General features: G+C 30.8%; 2 protein-coding genes across 19 annotated transcripts in view; one reads left to right on the top strand and one right to left on the bottom strand.

Annotated features, from left to right (window-relative positions):
• Window positions 1-6,098, top strand: part of LOC145319358 (uncharacterized) — a 56,677-nt gene extending 50,579 nt beyond the window's left edge. For 4 of the 18 annotated variants that reach the window (XM_080161461.1, XM_080161443.1, XM_080161460.1 and 1 more), the window contains exons 44-48: window positions 225-302; window positions 1,681-1,802; window positions 2,304-2,444; window positions 3,746-4,257; window positions 5,979-6,098. In XM_080161461.1, coding sequence (XP_080017587.1) covers window positions 225-302; window positions 1,681-1,726 — 124 coding nt within the window. In that variant the 3' untranslated portion in view covers window positions 1,727-1,802; window positions 2,304-2,444; window positions 3,746-4,257; window positions 5,979-6,098. Of the gene's footprint in view, window positions 1-224; window positions 303-1,680; window positions 1,807-2,284; window positions 2,734-3,687; window positions 4,282-5,947 lie in introns of those variants that run through there. The other 14 variants (XM_080161444.1, XM_080161447.1, XM_080161445.1 and 11 more) reach the window with 14 other exon arrangements.
• A 3,568-nt stretch (window positions 6,099-9,666) lies between these two features.
• Window positions 9,667-15,493, bottom strand: part of LOC145319380 (neuropeptide Y receptor type 6-like) — a 58,471-nt gene continuing 52,644 nt past the window's right edge. Inside the window, exons 10-12 of the mRNA XM_080161490.1 lie at window positions 13,083-13,168; window positions 11,221-11,365; window positions 9,667-10,120 (exon numbers count right to left, since the gene is read on the bottom strand). Coding sequence (XP_080017616.1) covers window positions 10,030-10,120; window positions 11,221-11,365; window positions 13,083-13,168 — 322 coding nt within the window. The 3' untranslated portion in view covers window positions 9,667-10,029. The remainder of the gene's footprint in view (window positions 10,121-11,220; window positions 11,366-13,082; window positions 13,169-15,493) is intronic.

Genomic DNA, 15,493 nt, shown 5'->3' with positions numbered 1-15,493 from the left:
TAGCCTTAAAAGCTTCTTGTTAAAAGTTATGGAAAAAGGGGGAGCAATAGCTATATTTTTAGCTTTATTGTTCTTCCTTCAAAGTGACGCTTATGGCTATATATAGGTTCAATAAATGATAGGAGCAATTATTGGGGAGATAACCTCGACTCTCTCTGCTAGAAAAATATTAAATATTAGACAGTTTGCTAACTGATTAGGTAATAAAAATTCTTCTAATTTAGGCTTTCAATTAGTGAGCTGAATGACGCCCCGTCTCCAGTTCCTATTCAGATGCAGCATCATAACAGAACTAATATCATGTAAGGGGTTTTCTTGCAGTTTTCACCCATAGTGCCTTGTTGAGCACAGAACACCACCTCCCCCCCTTCTAATCCCATTCTCTTATTTTTTAAATATGGGGGTGGGAGAAGAACCCCTTCGAAATTCGTACTTTCAGGCAGAAGTAATTTTCTAACTAAATTGCTTCTTAAGTAAAAGAAATTTAGAATCGCCTTGCATAATTGTTAGGTAATTAAAGAAAATTCATTTTCTTGGAAGAAAATAGACACTAAATGAACAACAAGTACAATGTTAGAGGATTGTATTTATTAGTTTCCAAAATTTGTACTTTATTTTGTACTGTGCCCCTAGAAGACTCTAGGGACACTTAAAGTAATGGGGGAATTAGACCCTTCAATTCACTTTTAATTTTAGGTTGAAAAAGGAACAGGAAAATAATTTGGGTGTTTTTTGGGGGGTGGGGGAGGAGATGATTATTTTTTTTCTTGGGAAAGTGTAGATACCTTCCCCTTCCCTGGAACTATAAAGTTTTACTGTTAAGGAGAACCATATCGGTCAAACGGTGAGCGAAATTCTACGCTACAGACAAAAAAGCTTATTACTTTATATAATAGGATATTTTTTTTAATTTTCTTCTTTTGCCATTTCAATAGCACAGAGCTGAATCTTTAAATCATTTTGGTGGTGCGCCAAATCGGGGTGCGCCGAATTTCAGCCAACCACAGCACATCATTATATGATATGCCGCGCTGTGATTGGCTGAAATTTGGCGCACCTCGATTTGGCGCACCACCAAAATGATTTAAAGATTCAGCTCAGGTGTTTTATTTTAAATCAACCTATAGCACAACGAAACCCAGATTTTAAAATTGTAAAACTTAGATTTTGTACAGTAAGGACTTATTTTGTCTGTAGCGAAAGATCTCGCTAACCGCTGAGCCGATATGGATCTCCTTTACAATTTTGCTTCTCTTAGGTCCTGGGAAGGTTTTAACATTTTGGTGGATGGTAACCTACCCCTCTCCATATTTTAAGTGTCCCTACATGTGTGTAATTGCTGTAACATAGTTTCAAAGTGCACATCTTTGTTTCTGGCTGGTTTTATTAGGGGCTGCTATTCAGCCAATTAGTTTCATTTGAAAATGCCGAAAATTAATTATTTTGTTGGCTTAGAGAGGCGAAAAACTTTTTTATGTAGCTGAAGGGAAGTGGGTAAGAAGGGGGAGGAGAAGTAAGGGAAGCGGGTAGAGGGGAAATTTTCACTTGAAATTGTTTGTCTGAATCTCATTCACTAGGAAGTCCCTGGGTTTTATAAATCACCACTTGTAAATCTTGTGAATGTCTCTTGGCGTTTAGCATCTTTTGTTATGTTTAACTAACCACTTGTCTACTTTTCAGGGTAAATTTATACAACTGCGCTGGGGACGATGTATTTACTAAATAAACAAAATTTATTCGTAGAAAATATTGTAATAAAAAAATATTTAAATATTATAAAAAAAAAATCTTGGAAAAATACTGTTAGTGATGAAAAGACTAGAACTATTTTTATTAAGAATAAGAAATATTTAAATCCTCTTGATCTATTTTATATTTATCAAATATTTAAAAGAAGTAGGTAATATAGGACGGGAGAAGGGGGGGTGGGGTGTGGGGTGTGGGTTGATTGATTATTAATTTGAAACTAGTTTACATGTCAAAGAAGTTTTAAGACCCCAAGATGCGGTTCAATCAAAGTTTATGGTTCTTTTTTTTCTATATTATAATGACATTAGATGTACGTACAGTACTATATGTGGATTTATGATAGAGGAAAAATTGTCAATTTAGGTTGCCATTGTCTTTTATTGGTCCGTTCATTCTCTCAACAGGAGGGGAGGGGTTAAAGTGGAAAATCGGGTGTCATTATTTTAGCCCGCTATAAGTTACATTTTATTATAGTACATGATAATATGGTGTAAGATCTAAGTAATAATAAATCCATTTTATTCTATTTATCTAGTCTTTTCTTTGCCAACTAGTATTATACAAAGCCTACATGCATAAAAAGTTTACATGCTCAACAAAAAAGATTAAAAATGCTCTTATTTACAATATCTACTGTGATTACTTTTAAGCATTATTTTAAAAGCGATTATGAATGAGTTATACTAGAGAGCATAGTTTTATACAAATTTTTATTGTATTAATTTAAGAAATACTTTATCTAACTTATAATAAAACTTATTGTATATGTCTTTACTGTTTAGAAGCCATATTTTAAGTTTTTTTTTTTAAAGTGTTAAGCATGTATTTATTATTAATCTTTTACACTAATACATTTAGCTAAAACCTTAATGCTTTCAAAAGAGCTTTTTACATTTAAGAAATATTACTTTGTACAATTCTTAATCTTCATGTTAAATTACATTTTAGAATGGGGGGGGGGGGGGGGGTTAATGCAACCATCTCGTAATCAATGATTAAATGGCACTTAGAATTCGTATTTTCATCTGAAATTTTGCATGAGTAATCCTTGGTAGGTCTATTTTCCCTAAATCGAACAAAAAGTTGGAAAAGTATCGGCTATCGGCTTGTGGCTCAGCAGTTTTGCCATTTTTTGGGCAAATTAAGAGCAAATTAGTCACGAAACATATCTTTACATAATACTTTTTGTCGCTCAAAAACCTTATCAAACGGTTCTAGCCGGTAGCTGTTGGTACTAGAAATTTTAAAAATGGTTATTGCTATCATTTAATTAAACATGAATTTAACCAAAAATATGTTTTTAAAAGTTGATTCCTACGTAATTAATGATGAATTTGCCATTTATACATTGATTACGAGGTTGTTGACAAAGGATTGCCAAACTAACCCATGCGGTAGGGGCGTGATTTAAATATATATAGTACACATTTTTCTAAACTCAATTTAGGGGGTTACATATTATTACAACGTAGTTATAAGACTTGGGTAGTAATAAAATGAGACGTTGGGTATCCCTCTAACTAAAGCGATTTTTGATTAGTCAACAGATCTAAATTTGTCTCAGCCAGGATATAATTAAAAGCCTAAATCGGCCAAGGATTAGCTGAGTACAATAGTTTTAAACTCAAAAATTAAAAATAAAGAGCTAAATGAGTGATTGCGTCTTTCTCTTTTTATCGACAGACGCACTTGGATATATCATTTTCATAATGAATGATATGTATTTCGCATTTTAATGTCAGTTTATGTGTAAATTTGGTGAGCTACATTATTGAGTAGCGTTGTTAAGTTTGGATGGAAGAATTTTGTAATGAAAGCAAAAGTGGGGTAGAGGATAAGGGATAGGGTAGGAACCAGTTACAATAAATCCTAAAACTCTTGTCAGTGGATCAAATTCCACCGATTACGAGATGGTTGCATTACCCCCCCCCCCCTTAGTTTCTAAACAAATGAATCTCAAAAAATATTTAACTAAGTACCTCTTGTATAATTTAAGTCTAAAATGTGATATTTGAAGTAAAATCAAAATTGTTTTTGTATCTTAATATACTTCTCGTCTTTATACATATTTTTAATTGAAAATCTTTATTTTTCTATTTATTCCGTAACTTATAAAAATCTTTTAATTTATATCTTATTTTTTCTAAGACAAATTTACTCAGTTTTTTATGACATATCAAAAACCGACTAAAAAATACAAAATTCATAAAAATAACCAAAAAAAAACATAAAATATAAAATCCAAAAAAAAGTTCAAACCCAAAATATTTTTTTCTTCCTGTATTAATTTCTCGAGTTGTCTTTGTATTTCTTACTTTGTACATCTCTTGTTCTTGTTGATAGTGATAAACTTAGTTTTTTTTGTTTATCCAAAAGGGACAGTATACATAAATATTCTTTCCGCTGATAAAGGAAATAATTGAAGTTAGATGCTGTCCCTTTATTTACTAGTTTAATTTGTGATAAATTTAGAAATATCTTTTTAAACCACTAACACATCGTCATAAGGTGATTATAATGTTAAAATCATAAGTGTCATTATTTTCTTTATAGAAATTACTTATTGTAGGGTGGTGTGAGGTATTATGGGTGATTTTTAGTAGCGAAGCTACTCTATAAATTGAAATGTCCCTCTGTATGTCTGTCTAAAACGTTTTTAGGGAAACGTGATTTACTCAGCTCCTACGAAAGATAGAAGGCTGAAAATTTTTGTCATCATTCCCATCTTTAAGGAGCATAATTATGTTTAAAACATCGTTAGCTGTCGGACTGCTTTTAAGCAGCTTTTTAGCCGCTTTTAATTTTCAAAACTGATTTTCTTGGCTCCTGTAGATGAGAGAAGGCTGAAACTTCTTGTCAACATTTCCATCAATATGGGGCATAATTATGTATAAAACATTAATAGCGGTTGGACTGCTTTTAAGCAGCTTTTTGGCAGCTTTTATTTTTCAAAATTGATTTTGTCGGCACCTGTAAAAGAGAGAATGCTAAAACTTCTTGTCAACAATCTTATTGATATGAAGCATTATTAACAGCTCTTTAACCGCTTTTACTTTTTGCAACAGAGTTTCTCGGCTCCTGCAAAAAAAAAAAACTACTGAAACTTGCCAATATTACTGACTTTATGCCCCATACTTTAGGTATGAAAAATCTTTGGTAGTCTGATAACTTTTAGGCTGCTTTTCTTTGAAAAATTAAGGTATTTTTTTTAAAGTTTCATGACTTTAAGTTTTTGCATATTTATTTGCATATATATTTTTTCTTTTCTTTGTTATGGAAACAGTTAATCAGCTCTATAAATTACTTTGTCTGTTTGTCTACATATTTATTTCAGATTTTGTGCTTCGCTACTTATTGATGTTGTCATCCTTGTTTGTATTCAAAAAGAAATATGCTTCTAAAAATTTTCCATATAATTTTGGTGCATACTTGTGGTTGGGTTTTAGTGGTGGTGCCTATATTGGTCCCGTTAAGATCTCGAAACTAGAAGTTTTTCAAAAATCAATTTGAATAGAGGCTGTTGCCACTGTCCCATAATATCTCATCGGTGGGGTATTATGGGTCATTTCAACTTTAAACCCATGGAACATCCCCTTAAAATAAAAAAATACTAATATTTTAAGCTATAAATAGTTAATTTACTTTTAACTTTTTTCAATGTCTCATTTTTGAGGGCAAATAAGTCATAGATGGGATTGTCTAAAAAAAGTATCTAATAAAACTACTACAAAAAGCTACAACTTTGCTTTTCATAACTTGTTTGTCAAACGTTAAGAACTTAACAATCTGTTTTTAAAAAGTTAGTAGTTCTCTGACCCACCATACCCCCACACCACTCTAGCCTTTTTTAGATATCCTGCAACTTGGAAAGTGTTGAGTACTTTTAGAAATATCATAGATTGCGACAAATACATACTAGCATCTTTCCATAAACTAGTATTAGGAAATTAAATCAGTCCCATTTTAATAGATTACATCTAATTTTTATAATGTATATACATCATTCGATTTTGCAAAGAGATAGAATGAAAACAAATATTTGTTAATGCTAATTTTATTAGTCAAAAATATTAGTTTTATAGATTCCTTTACAAGTTTATAATAAGTCTTAAATGGATTTTTAGTTTATTTCTAGTATTACTAATCTCTTTATAAAAGTGTCTAAATTACTTAAGTATAAAGTCTCTGTAATTGCTAGGATTTTACTTATAATCACCTTAAAATCTTAGTTTTAATGCTCAATTATAAAACTTTTATGTAATCTGACGATGTATTGATAATTATTAGAACCTGTTTACCATCTTATTTAAATAAATTTTAACCTCCTCCCAACACCTGGAGGCAAAATATTGTTGTAGAATTATTTTGTTAACAAAGCTGCTCTTTAAGTTTATGTTTAATGTTTCTTATGTTATTATTGATTTAGGTTTAATATGGGCTAAGAAAGGGGGGAGGGTGCGTAATGACATCTAAACTTAAACAGTAAAAGCGGAAATACAATTTAAGTTAATTAATGTTGACAAATAGGATAGGTGGATTAGAAACTACCTGCGCTCTAATTAGGTGAATGATGTACACTTAAGCTTCTCCAATCAGAGCGTAGATAGTTTTCAATCCACCAATCACAGAATGTAATAAAACCCTGCGGAAATAGAATTTTTAGGCGTTTTTGGGTCTATTGTGATGTAGAAACTTACTTTTTTGAATAAAGGTACTAAGAAAGAGAGGGAATGTCTGATTGAGCCAACAGGAGAATTGCATCAGTACATACATTTAATTTCATTGGTTGAAATTTTGTACACATCTTGTTACGAATGCATGTTTTTTTTTTCATTTCATACATAGATAAAAGTCAGCTGTAAACAGTATATTTTCTTAGTAGAAAGCTTTGCGGAATCAGAATTATTTGCCCTAAAATTTCGTTTAAATTTGAAAGCTTCGAAACGAGGTGGATTCTTTAAAAAAGTTAGGTTGGCTACTCGCTGGTGAGGCAAAATTATTTTTGTGAAAAATCCTCCAAAATCGAATAAAAAAATTTACAAAAATTAAATAAAATCTTAAAAGGGTTATTAACATATGATTTTGTTTAATTTTTGTAGATTTTTAATGTGCTTTTGGATGATTTTTCACAAAAATAATTTTGCCTCACTATCGAGTAGCAAGTCTTTAATTTTTCAAGAATCCACATCAGCTCGAGTCGAATGTAAAACAATACTTTTGTCTGCTAGAAATGTTTCTTCTTAGGTTTGACGAAAAAAGGGTTCAGAATATGCTTCTATTCTTCTATTTCTATTCTTTTTTGTTCTTTCTTAATTTTTTTGCTTGAAGACACTATGTCGATTCATAAGGACATAATTTAAGCGGATTTGGTAAGTTCGGAACCGAAACTTAAAAACCTATATATGACCTGACCACACAAAATATGGAGAGAGAAAAAGCACTTAACCCCTGCGAACCACCCACCTTGCCCGCTGGGGACGGTCCTCTACTTGCTGCATCATCTTAATAATGTCCTTGTGAATAGACACATTGAATTCAAGGAAAATATAATTAAAAGTAAGTTTCTACATCAAAATACATTAAGTCCTAAAAACCCCATTTCCGCAGGGTTATTTATACCTATCCTAACTTTTTTTTAAAAAAATTTAAATTTTATTTCATTTAGATGTAGCACCTATAGGACAAATTTCAAGAATCCAGCTCAATATTAGTCTATTTTGTTCAGATGTCGTAACGCCCCTCTCACTTTCTATGTGGGTATTATAGGTAGGAGCCGCACCAAAATCAAACGGCTCAGCATCGCGACTTGAATGAGGACGACACCTTCTTTACTAAAGGGTATCTTAGTTATTACTATTTAATTTTTTTGCGAGCCTCCCTAATCTTTGAAAGGTAAAGAAGTTTAAATGAGGCAAAAGTTTTTCAAGAATCCACATATGGTGCAAGATTTAAGTTTTTAAAAATCCATTTACTCTGCAGGATTTGGGCTATGTATAGGAAAAACATCACCTCATCCGCGTCTACTATTGATTTTAATTTGAAGGAGGGGTTTCAAACTTCTCTTTAGGTTCTTTGAGGGAAATTACCGACGACACTTAGAGATTTTCATATTGGTAAAAATAATTTATAAACACCTTTCCTTTTATAATTTATTCATTTACAATACATATAATTTTATACAAACGACATTTTCAGAATTAAAAACTTTGCCTCCATGTTATATCCTAGTAAGTGTTTTGTCTAAAGCTCAAGATCTCATAAATTGATGGTCAGAATTGGTTGTGCTTTTAATGGAAACTTTAAAAATGCCTTAGGGTGGTTGTAGGCTATTTTCCTGACAACTCCTAGCCTGCCCTCCTCGAAATGCTAGGATCATGGGAATTAGTTAGCTTATAAGAAATAAAATACACTTCCTTGAAAAGCTGAGCCAAATGAAGTTTATTCAGTGGTAAGGAGTCCTTAAACTTCTTATGAATAGACTGACATACATCCTACTTAGTATTATACATATATACATACGTCACATATAATATACAAAATATATTTGTTAGGATATGAAAATATTTTTCTTATCAACAAACAAAAAAAGTTTTTCTTTACAAAATTACAATTATTATCTACTTATTGAAATAAAAATTGTTTCCTCCAAGTGGGAGGAAACAGTCGATCTAAATTAATGTTAGCAAAAACAAGTTTGACAATAAATCATACATGAAAATATGGACACAGCTATTTAAAGAGCGGTTGTCATAAATCAAGAATATAGAATAGAAATATAACAAAAACCTTTCACATATATTCTTTAATATTTATTCTATCATATAAAGTTAAATGCCTTTTTTTTTCTCTGGAGCTAAAGATTTCGGATTGCTGTTCTAAATTGTATATCTAGGATAGAATTTCAAATATATATTTTTCCTACCTTTTCCTTCCTTCCCTAGAGGCTAGGTCAAAAGCATGGTAAATTATAATCTGAATGCTTATTGGTATATAGAATCTTCACTATCAGCCGTCTAACTTAAATAGCATCCTGGAAGATTATATTTCCTCCAATGTATTACGACCAGAAAGACAAAGCAAATTATAGATTAGCCCCTAAACTAGAAAGAGGATAACATTTCTTTCTAGTGTCGCTTCGAATCCGATTAATATCCAGTTCTCAGCCATACTGAAAAATTAGCATCGTATTATATCCAGTTTTTTACTAATTTAAAAATGTACAATCAATTTTCTACTCGCGGAAAGCTGTTTATAATTTTATGATTTACAATATATCGTCCCGTTTTAGAAAAATGTTGTTAAAATTTTTGCCCCAAGCCATAATATGGTTGATTTATGCAATCTCAATTTTAATAGTTATTTCTCGCATCGTATTATAAACGGCTTTCCGCGGATATAGAAAGTACAATTATAAGATTAAAACTAGTTTTTTTAGCCCCGAGGTGCCGAAGGCACCGGCTAAAAAAACTGGTTTTAATCCTATGATTGTACATTTCTACATTCGTAGAAAGCTGGATATAATACGATGCTAGACATAGTTTTTCCGTATGGATGAGAACCGGTTCCTATCCACCGGATTCGAATGAATACGAGATATATTTTTACAAAATTTCAATTCTAGTGTTTCAATATAAACCTGAAATTTACCCCAAAAAAATGGGGGCTGTCTTAATTATAACAAATGAAGGATGAAGGTGAAGCAAGTACTTTTCCAAAGTAAAAATTGCCAAATTTCATACATTAATAATAGGGTTGGGCTGGATTGGACGGATACTAGTATCCGGATGATTTATAATGCTGGATATCAGGTATTCAGGTTTTTTTCTTTTTATATTGACACACTATAATTGAAATTATGTAAAAATCTTTAAAATTGAGATTGTACAAACTTTTTAAAATCTGCAAAAAGACCGTTTTTAAAGCTTTTGTTCCATCAAAATTTTTAAGATTTTTACAAAATTTCAATTCTAGTGTTTCAATATAAACCTGAATACTTGATATCCGGAATTGTAAATCAGCCGGATATCTGTATCCGTCCAATCTGGCCCAACCCTATTATATGTGTATGCAATTGGGCAATTTTTACTTTACTTTATCGACACACTAGAATTGAAATTCTGTAAAAATCTTTAAAATTGAGATGGTACAAGAGATTACAGAAAAAATATTTTGCATGGGTCATTATTTTGCATAAATCAACCATATTATGGCTGGGGGCAAAAATTTTAACAAAATTTTTCTAAAACGGGATGGGGTAATATACAATAAACATATTTGTTTTTAAACTTCAGTGACTTTGTCTGCAGGTTTATCTGAAGATTGTGCATTCAAAACTGTCTTCTCCCCTCTCTCCTCAGAACTGTTGGATGTCCTGAAGAAAAGAAAGGATTGTTGATTTATATTTCTATATTATCCGGATAAGATATAGTTAACAACATAAATTTTTGTAATTGTATGACCTTAAAACCCGTCTAAAGTTTTTTCACATATTGCCAATTTCCTCTCTATCAAAAGGAAACTCAAAATGTTTGTTTTTATTTTACAAAGAAAATGTAAAGCTTTAACTAAGTGGATGAAATTATCATTTTTTTTAGCTATTATCTACTTTGTCAGGCTGTTGGTTACTCTATGGTAGAGACATGATATTCTCGCCTGCTATTTAAGCTAGAAAGCTAAATAAAATCTTTGGTGAAGATTTCTTCTACCAATAATTTATTTGCTTTGGCCATCGTCCATGCTTTAAAAGACTTAAATACTTATTTTTTCTAAAGGTTTTGTTGATTTTTATAATTTAGCTCATAATTTCTTTTGTGGCTTTATGGCGGAATACCTAAATATTGAAGGATGATAATCAAGTTAGTATGAGTATTTTTAGGTACATTTTAAGACTGCCACCTAATTCACTTTTCATTTGCTCTTTTGTTGAGTGCTTTAAACTAATTTTTATTTACAGGAAAAATTTCAATTTTCATGTTTGTCTACAAGATATTTTTTGGCGTTCAGATAAATCCGAAAGATGATTATTTTTTCTTTTTAAGAAGGTCCCAGCTAAAAATAAGGTACCACAGGCGGGAACGTCCGGTTACAATGTTCGACAACCATGTACATTATGTTTTAAACGACTAGATATCTTAACTTTTAATATATTATTTGGCTATTTTTGCTGTTCTAGTTTTTACAAATAAGTAGGTTGTATTTTGAAGGTTGAGACGGAACGCCATTTTAGCCAAAATGATGAAAACTGTAAAACTCCAAGTCAGTCAATATTGTAAACATTTTATTGTCCTCTTAAGTTAGAACTTTGAGTGCTTCTGTTTAAAAACATTAGAATAAAAACATCAACATTTCTTCTATAAGTTATATTTGTAGTAAAGCTATTTAATTCTTTCAATTAAATGACAAGCCTTTTTCTTTTTTTCTTTTTACTAATCATCATTTAATTAATCATGGTTAAAAACATGTTAAAATAACCTCGTTCTGCAGCAGATAATCAATTTGCTGAATTCTGTTCTAAAATCTGTGTTGAGCCATCCATAAAGAATTGGGTTGTAGCATGTTGAACTCATAGCAATGGTGTGACACATAAAGAAGGTGAAGTAATAGTTGCGCCAACATTCTAAAATAAAACGAGAATAGTTTTCATGAAAACTGATGCCTTTTTGAAATAAAAAAGGGATTACTGCCCTTTTGTGTAAAGACATACCGACAAAAACATTAAAAATAGCGAAGCACAAAAAAAATTCATGGATTAACAAAACGGACAAAGTGAGATATAAAAGAAATGTTTATTAGTCATAAATAGAAAATTTGAACAAGGATGACAACATCCATAAGTAGTGAAGCACAAAAATTCATGGATTGCCATATGGAGAAAGTAAGATACAAAGCGCAGATGTTCTATGATCATAAAGGGAGAGAGATTTGGGGGGAAAACGCGGGATACCCAAAACACGAACTCTTTATATGCTAGTTTACGTGTGGTTTTGTAGCCTCACCGACTGAGAGACGGACTAAATGCTCATTGGTCTGGGAAATCTCCACCAATAATTTAAGCTGAGAATATGTATTTTCAATAGTTTATTGTCATGTTAATATCATGAAAAGCTGGAAATGTAAAAATATTTCATATTACACGTACTGATATAGAAAAACAACAGGATGATTTTTAATCTCAAGTATTTGATTTTAAAATTAATATACATAATACTTTACAACTTTGAATATTTTTTAATTGTGTAGTTCTGTTTCTCTGCAGTTGAGTTCTTTAATCTCTAATAAGATTGTGTAAATATCACTGTATTACAATTTACTCATCCTTTTTATCTTTTGTTTTGTTAGAAATTGTTCCACGTTTCTAAATACTGCAATTATCAAAAATTAGCAATCTTAAAAGTTCCAAATATAAAGAAACACCCTGTACATAAAGAAAATTTCTGAGAAATGATATATTTTTCTTTTGTAAAAGTAGGACTTGTTATTTTATATCTGTACGTACTGTATGTAACAAGTAATAGGAATTATAAAAACCAACAAGTAAACAAATAGAAAATAAAATATTGGGGGGTTGTCATTACTACTTAGATAAACCCCTAAAAAACAATAAAAAAATTCAAATTTTTATTGGGTAGTTTGCTCATTCAGTATGAGGGAGGTGATTGAGTAAAGGGATGGTTAGAAGAATTGTTATTTTAGCCAGCTACAAGTTACACTTTATCAGAGTACATGATAATCTGGTGTAAGATTCAATAGTTGTTGATTGGTTTCAGGTGTATATCGTACTGCTGCTGAGACATAAAATCATTAAACATTTATTTAATTTCACAATTGAAAAGGTTAAAACAATATGTTTACGTCCATTTAAACTCCCTAAATTATACCTTATTGTTACAATTTACAGAATCTTCCAATAATATTTCAGAATTCTATGACAGTTTTAACCTGAAAAATTCCAGTCTTAAGCTATCCGATACGCGGTAGGGTTGGATGGACAAACCCATAAATGTAGAAAGCCTCACTTTCAATAAATTTAATAACATTATGTATCACATCGTATTATAAACAGCTTATAAAATTACAATTTTAAGATTAAAACTAGTTTTGTTAGCCCCGAGATGCAGGAGGCACGGGATAACAAAATTGGTTTAATATTATGATTATACATTTTTATATTCGTAGAAAAATGAATGTGATACGATATGATACACAATTTTTCAGTATGACTTAGAACCAGTTCTAATACAACGTATATTAATCAGTTTCGAAGCTTTACTGGAAAATTTATATTATTTACAGAAAATTAAACTGACCAATACTGGTGTGAGATTGTTGCTTACCAAGATTGACGACATCCGCGACAAAGTTGATGAGGTTGATGGGGAACCAGCACATTCCAAATATTGCTACCATAGCAATCAACATTCTAAACATAGTTAAAGTTAACAAGGTAGACAATGTTCATAAATAAGGTATAGCAAACAAGCGAAGTAAAACTAAAATAATATTTGGAGGCAGATAAAAAGATCGTCTTTACTAAGAAGCGTTGCCCACCAAAATCACGAAAAAACAGCTGAAATCACGAAATATTTTTTTAAAAATAATTCTGTTCGCCTCAGGTTGACAATATCACTTCAAACAAAGCTTATAAATGGATCAAACATCAGTGGCTGTGCTACAAGGATCCTAAGGGATAAGACAATGGACGACAAATTGATATAGACTTTAAATTATGGTAAACAAAATCAAGCCTTTTGTTAAGTGTAATAGCATTTGTAAACTTTAAACCTACCAGTCAAGGGTCAAAAGTTCTTAAGCCAAAGAAAGGGAGGAATGTTCATAAAAGTTTTATGGATGTTATCAATATTTTTTCTATAGGCATTTTTTCTTATTCTAAGATGTACAAAATTGTTATTCTTAAAAAATTTCTGTTTCTTTCCTTATGGATGTTATCAATGTAAAAAGTGTAAAATCCTCTGTAACAAAAAAAACTGCAAAACACAAGAACTTTAATAAATCGTTTTGTAGTCTCTCTTTTATGTTATAGTAGAGATTTTCTTATCTTGACTTATTGTTTTCTTTAATGCATCCAGCAAAAAAAAAGTATTGTAATTCGGGTAGAATTCAAATCTTGATCTAATGAAAATTCCTAAATTATGCATTTAGATGCAAAATTTCAATAAAAGCATGGGTGCCTCTAAAGTCTAAATTAATAAAAAAAACATATGGAAAAGGGGGTCATTTTTCTGCTTATTTTCCCTAAAACAGGATAGAACGCAAAAACTTGGCATAGGAGTTACTTTAATGGAAAACAATGTGGATTTGTGAGAGAAAAAAACTTGTAAATAATGGTGGCTAAAACGCCGCTCCCGTCAAAACCGTTTTTTTTTATTTTCTCTTATCAAATTAATCAAGTTTCCTACAAATCTCCTGCAATTGTAACAAAGAAATATTAGTTGCTGCGCACCGATAGATATATATTGGTGGGGGAAAATTTATCATCAAATTAGGTTGACAATATGCACCTCATTTATTGGTCAGTTCGAACATCCAGTAGGATGACAGGGCAAGGGATAAAGGGATGGATTTGGGGTATCGTTATTTTATAGCCAGCTGGGAGTATCAATTTATTAGAATATGTGAAAAGCTGGTGCAACATCCAAGTAATTATATATCGATTGCATCAATGAATGAATATTATCTAAAAGATTTTAATAAATCTGCCAATTAATGTAACTTTGAATTAAGGAAAGTGTTTGATATATTTAACAATAATTGTTCTCTGAAAGAAATATGAAACCTAATTATTTTTTTACTTTTCAAACAATTGTCAGATGCAAAATCCCTTATTCTGTCTCGCTGTTATTCCTTAATTTTATTTTGATGGAGGGGGATATTGGTTGATTTTTTTGTAAATCTTAGGTTGGGTTAGGTAAAGTTTATGGGAGCCAAATAAGATAAGTAAAATAAAAACGTTAAATTTGGATCGAATAAGTTTTAGAGCTGTATTTATAATGATAGATTTATCTCCCAAATTGTTCAATTATGCAAGTTAATTCTTAATGATGCTATTAAAGGGAAAGGACGTAATGTAAGATCCTTAGTTCTACGCAAATATTGTTCTATATAACCTATTTTTTTACCTGTACACTTTTTTTTTCTCTGTCCTACCTATTCGGACCTACTATTTCCAAGATAATTTGTTGACTTTGCCACTTTTTATATGAGAAATCGGCTGTGTAAAGAAATAACTCGATAATCTAAATTTAGAGGTTTGGATATCGAACAGACAAAAAATCATATAATTGTAAAGCCAAAAGGTAAACTAATATACCATACAGATATTATTTTATTTTTAGCTATACTTGTATTTAACTGCCACGTCCTTGTTTCTGTTTAAATACTACATGATAATCTTAATCTTGATGGTAATTCTAAACTCTATTCAAAGTTTTCAATTAGTACTAATAATACAAGGATTAAGTTTCTTGTTAAAAATATAAATAAGAAAGGATGACAACATCCATAAATTAGTTAAACGTGAGAATTATCACATAATTTAGCCTTTCTGCTTTACATGTTATAAAACTAAACCCAAAAAAAATTTTTATAATACTTTGTTCATGCAGTAAGTTTTTTGAGCAGCTTCGCGCCTAATATCAAAATCATTATAAAAAAGGCTTTAAACGAGGACTGTCCTAACCCTTTCTTAACCTAACGTATCCAATTGATAACCCATTTAAAACGTATT

This window comes from Acartia tonsa, chromosome 5 (assembly GCF_053477335.1).
Source record: "Acartia tonsa isolate MP-2025a chromosome 5, ASM5347733v1, whole genome shotgun sequence".
Classification (NCBI taxonomy): domain Eukaryota; kingdom Metazoa; phylum Arthropoda; class Copepoda; order Calanoida; family Acartiidae; genus Acartia; species Acartia tonsa.
Note: the sequence above shows the minus strand (reverse complement) of the source record. Positions and strands in the feature narration are given on the sequence as shown.